The 5,315-nt window shown below is 36.7% G+C and overlaps 1 protein-coding gene across 2 annotated transcripts; it reads right to left on the bottom strand.

The window, feature by feature from the left end:
- Positions 1-593: 593 nt before the first annotated feature.
- LOC143616612 (G-type lectin S-receptor-like serine/threonine-protein kinase CES101) lies at positions 594-3,682 on the bottom strand. Of its 2 annotated transcripts, none has more exons than XM_077089416.1 (7): positions 2,474-3,682; positions 2,261-2,368; positions 1,982-2,181; positions 1,674-1,884; positions 1,365-1,602; positions 1,125-1,275; positions 594-1,009 (listed from the first exon to the last, which is right to left on the bottom strand). In XM_077089416.1, the coding sequence occupies exons 1-7, from the start codon at positions 3,642-3,644 to the stop codon at positions 701-703; spliced, it is 2,388 nt and encodes a 795-aa protein (XP_076945531.1). In that variant the 5' UTR covers positions 3,645-3,682; the 3' UTR covers positions 594-700. The 2 variants fall into 2 exon arrangements, with proteins under 2 accessions (XP_076945531.1, XP_076945573.1); XM_077089458.1 differs by having other exon boundaries at positions 1,982-2,178.
- Between the last annotated feature and the right edge of the window lie 1,633 nt (positions 3,683-5,315).

The raw sequence follows: 5,315 nt of genomic DNA, 5'->3' as shown, positions 1-5,315 counted from the left end.
ACAAGTAGGGAGTGGTTTAATCAATCTTTAAAGTGTCATGTCACTTTAATCTATGTAGAGGTTAGATTATACCACATGACCTTATGTTAACCATGTTAGGTGGACCGATTGTGGTGCAAATAATTGTGATTCTTCTTCTCCCTCACCTAGGGGGCGGTCAACCTTAAGAAACACACCAATGTGGAGAAGAGAGTATGCCCTTCTTCTTGATCCAAATATTTAGTTTCTAGTTAACTTTTTTTTTTATCTATGGAAGTATATGTTTGATTTCTAAGTAATGTTGTTATTTCCAGGCACCAAAAGAAAACCAGCTCTAAAGTCAACAAATGTATGCTGGGAACAGAAAACAGTGAATTCCCAATTGTTACGGATTATATTTTTTAAACTAAATTATGCTAAACTTACGAAAAACTTTCATCAACTTTACAACAACCCATGTATATAAACATAAGAACAGTAAAAAAAATTATTACACACAAGCTTTTTGAATAAATTAATAACCAAATTACTATGAACCCATGCATGGAAAATGATATAGAGGTGTTCAAGAATGTAAATTGTCAGAAAGAATAACATAAATTATTTTTTATAAGCATGACCAAGAAAACATTTGCAAAGTAAAAAAAAGAAAGCACTCATAATTAAAGTATCTTTTTTCAACACAACAAGATTCAACTATATTTCAGTTGGCCATCAGCTGCTATCGAGCTTCTATTTGTGTAATGGTTATGTTGTTTACAGAGTCGCCGTTTGTCTTCCTCTCGGCTGAAGTTGACTTCGACACAGTTTCGCCAAAAAAGAATGCCGGTCGTTTTGGGACATGTAACAACATGGTATCGTTAGTAAGCATAGATATCACCTCTGACATTTCTGGTCTGTCAATTGCGTTTTCTTGTACACAAAGAAGTGCAACATGAATGGTCCTCAACAATTGATGTACAACACAATTATAACCAAGTGTTGGATCCTGCAATTGCAATGCATCTCCTTGTTGCCACAGCTCCCATGCCTAAAATCATTTAAAAGTTAGTTGTGGATGCTACGTTTTGACTTTTGAGGTCAAACGAATTACTTTTATTACACAAAGGATATAGAAACATTATTTTTTTTCAAAGTAGGCTTACATATCCGATAAGATTGACTGTCTTGTCAAGATGAGAGAAGCTCATATTTCTTCTTCCGCTTACAATTTCCATAATTAAGACTCCAAAACTGAAGACATCAGACTTCACTGAGAAAGTCCCATCCATTGCATACTCTGGAGACATGTAACCACTACATAATGTAGTTGAATTAGAAAACGTAAAGTTTAATTAGATGTAGCTTATTAATTAGAATGTTAATTTAGAAAGAGAGTGCCATACTATGTACCAACCACCCTTTGTGTCATTGCTTCAGTCTCATGTTGTTTAAAAATTCTTGCCATGCCAAAATCAGAAATCTTGGGGTTCATACTTTCATCTAATAAAACATTACTAGCCTTAAGATCTCTATGGATAACACGCATTCTTGAGTATTTATGTAGATAAAGCAACCCTTGAGCAATTCCTTCAATGATGTTCCATCTTTTTGGCCAGTCTAGTATTGCTCTCCTAGTTTCATCTGTTCAGTCGGTTAACAACTTAATTAGATTTAGTAAACATCATAGACATGCAGATTGATATATTTCTTACCAAAGAGAAAGAAATCTAAACTCTTGTTGGGCATGTACTCATAAATTAACATCTTTTCTTCTCCACGAATACAACATCCTAGAACTCGGACAAGATTTGTATGTTGGAGTTTGGCAATAAGTATGAGTTCATTCTTGAATTCCACAAGCCCTTGTCCTGATGTTCTTGAAAGCCTTTTAATTGCAATCTCTCGTTCATCATTAAGTTTTCCCTATTGCCATAAGCACATTATATCTTGTCTATGTCAACAAACAATAACTTACAAACAATTATAAAAAATTACGACTCGTACGAAAAGATACAAATACCTTATAAACTGGTCCAAAACCTCCTTGTCCAAGCTTATTTTCATTTGAGAAATCATTTGTGGCCGTTACTATAGCTGCAAAGCTGAACACCACCATATGACTTCCTTTTCGGCCACTTGTTTCAGTATTACTTGAATTATTGAAGCTTTCAGAAGTCATCAGCTCAAGAAAATGTTTGTCATCATCCATTTGTCTCTCTTCTACAATATGAACCATGTGAAACTAAGCATATATAAACTTCAGAAGAGACCAATATAACATCAATTCCAACTACTATACCTTCTCGTTTAAGCTTTCTTTTCTTAAGATACCAAAATAGACCGAAGCAAAAGAGAAGTAGAAAAATGCCAGCAACAATGGGCGCCCAAATCAAGATTTTAACGCTCCCTATGTGCAATGTCTTGTGTTAGATCTTGATGTCACATTTAAGCTAACTAATAATAATAATAATATATGCCTGGCAATATGAAAGGAATTTAGTGATTATTTTACCTTTGCTTGAATTCTGAGAAAGAAGCACGTACTTTTGAATAGAAGTCCCTTGTGGATTAATTAAAAACTCGGCTGATTTGGTTCCTGTCCATATATCACAGCCAGTTCCATTGTCAAGATCACGCGAGTTAAATGCCAAACAACGACAATCATTCCAGCATCTAACCATACAATCACTAAAGCTTAGGCTTGAACTATAGTCATATGAGACATCATACGTTCCGGGAGTAAAATCCCCATTCCTTAGAGAAAATTTGTCATCTACACTCCTACACGGAGACAAATCAGATCCAGCCACACACCCATCACCCGAATCATACCCATAACAGAACTCATGGAAGCTCAAATACATACTACTATCACCATCTAAAATTCGTCCGTCTGCAGTCAAAATCCACATGGGTTTAACACCATTGAAGCTATGATAACTGAAATTTCGTTCTTCATTATTATATGCATTACTGAGATTGTACCAGTACTGACTAAATGGATTGTTCACATTCATAAATTGAAACGTTTGATTATTCAAATCCCCACTGGTCCAGTAGGGCTGCCCCCGTCTTCGAATCACCAATCTTTGAGAATTTTCTCCATTGGGTTCCCAACTCAAAGTGAAAGCACCAAAATCAGGGATTTCATCGCTTAACCAAGAAGTCAAGTTCCAGTTACGGCCCGTTATAAGATCCGAACCGAGTTTCATACCTGGTAAAAGCACATTAGTTGGATAATCGAAACTTTTCCAGAGAATTCTGTTGTCAACTTCATTTATCAGCTGGAAATCACCCGTGTCTTGAAGAGTTGCGGTCACATTAGGACCAACACCAGATTGATTATCTGAAATGTTTACAAGGGTTGTTCGTCCTGTGGAAATGATCAGTATCCCGGTGTTCGGGTCGATCATGAGTACGCTAGAGCTTGATGTGATCGGAGTAGATGGATTGGCTACCCATACTCTTCTACGTTGTTCATCATTAGTGTACCATATTCCTAAATAAGTGTAGTTTGTTTCTGGAATGGTAAAGAAGCCTAAGGTGAAGTTGTTACCAGGGGAAACAAGCCGAGAATTGAGGTTGAACTGATCACCAGCTTTGAGGGTTGAAACAGCAGATGCATGAAAACAATTGTTGATCAGGTTGGAACATACAACGGTGACGATGATGAGACTGATCATATTGCAACAAGATCGATGTTATTATGTGGTTGAATCTGAATTTGATAGTTATTTAGTTATATAAGAGTTATGAATATCAGCAGGCGGCAGCCAACATAGACTATTTCTGATGACTCACTGATGACTTTGAATAATTGTACCATTATGGGTTTTGACTTATTAAACAATTACCTTTTCCGTTGGATGTCTTTTCCTTAAAAGAGCATCTATTCAACAAGATTCCAAATTTGATATATTAGTTATATACGTATATATGACTTGTGTTGATATTTAGTCATCAGCAGCCAAAATAGACCATTCTCTTCACGCAACAAATTCTATGTTTAGACATAAACGTATACTTTCTCAAGTTCTCCACTGGTATTAGACATGCCATATTTATTTATTTATTTATTTATTTATTTACGGTTGAATATTTTAAAATCAAAACGGAAAGACGTGGACCTTTTCTAATTATTAATTAACTAGTAATTTTAATCCGCACGCAGCGGGGAACTCGGTCCAGCGTCAGTTCATTTTGTTAAGGTTTTTGTTGACTAAGATGGTTTTAAGCCGCCCATATTAATTAAGTTTTGGCAGCACCATTTGTACCAAGCGTACCGAAGCACCCACATTTAAATAATGCAAGTGACAACCATTTAACAGCATCCACAACAACAAACTCATACAAACCGACACATCATCGTCACATTAGGTTCCAAACTTTTCTTAAAAACCTCAACTTTCTTCCACAACAACAAACCTCCACAAACCTTATTAAAAATATTAAATGTGTATGCATATGTATATGTATATATATAGTATGTGTGTATAAGAGGGGAGGGACCCACTATGCAAGTTTGAAGAATGTTTGCAACCATGGACTTTGTTTCCTTGGACTTGGCACCACAATGGTGTTTCCTTGCCACATCAAGTTGTTTCTTGCCACATCATCTAAACCTTGGGGGTGTGGCTTGTTGTAGATCTCTATTCTTTGGGTTTCCTTCCCATCTTGGATCACACCTTTTCAGGTTATCACAGACGATTGCATGGCTCAGTATGTCTCATGTAATCCAATAAGGCTATGTGTAGTGGAAGGGCTACAAATTGGGCGAATTACGACACGTGACGCCCAGTTAACAAATGATATGAATTTGTTTTCGGGTGTAATGGTGTTGTAGCCCCCTCTAGTGCCACGTCACAATTTTTTATTATTTTCTCTTAACACTTAAACTAAACAAATAAAAACCCATTAAATTAAATAATTAAATAAAAATACATTAAAATTAAAAAAACATTAAAAGAATACATAACACAAAAAAATAATAATAACTAATATCTATCTCTTTAATAAATTGGATGTGGCTTAATAGTAGAGCACTCACTTTACAAGTGAGAAGTAGGGGGGTCAAACCTCACTACCATCAATTTATATGGGAGATATGAGGGATGACCTTGCTTTGCCAGGGTTTGAGTCCTGATCTCACCCGGTTTTACCGGCTCCGATCGTTGTCGTGCCGTTTGGCGGGCGTAGGGGTCAGGTTTTATCCGGGGAATCCCTCAATAGATGGACCGCTAGGGGCTCCGTCCGTTCGGACTAGTGGCCGGCTCGGGCTACCTTTATCCAATGGGGGCCGCGTACGGAGCACCCGGCGTTACTTAGCTAGTCGTTCCAAAAAAAATATCCATCTC

This window comes from Bidens hawaiensis, unplaced genomic scaffold (assembly GCF_021521415.1).
Source record: "Bidens hawaiensis isolate Kalapana, Puna unplaced genomic scaffold, B.hawaiensis_p1.1 tig00000237_1, whole genome shotgun sequence".
Lineage (NCBI taxonomy): Eukaryota > Viridiplantae > Streptophyta > Magnoliopsida > Asterales > Asteraceae > Bidens > Bidens hawaiensis.
The sequence above is the reverse complement of the archived record's forward strand: the minus strand, read 5'-3'. Positions and strand labels throughout refer to the sequence as shown.

Bases quoted from the DNA above. Each gene is read 5' to 3' on its own strand.
- LOC143616612 (XM_077089416.1), bottom strand. From the start codon at position 3,644: ATGATCAGTCTCATCATCGTCACCGTTGTATGTTCCAACCTGATCAAC. The intron at 2,369-2,473 runs GTAAAATAATCA...CATTGCACATAG, and splicing joins TTCTCAGAATTCAAGCAAAG to GGAGCGTTAAAATCTTGATT. The intron at 1,276-1,364 runs GTATGGCACTCT...TACATTATGTAG, and splicing joins CAAAGGGTGGTTGGTACATA to TGGTTACATGTCTCCAGAGT.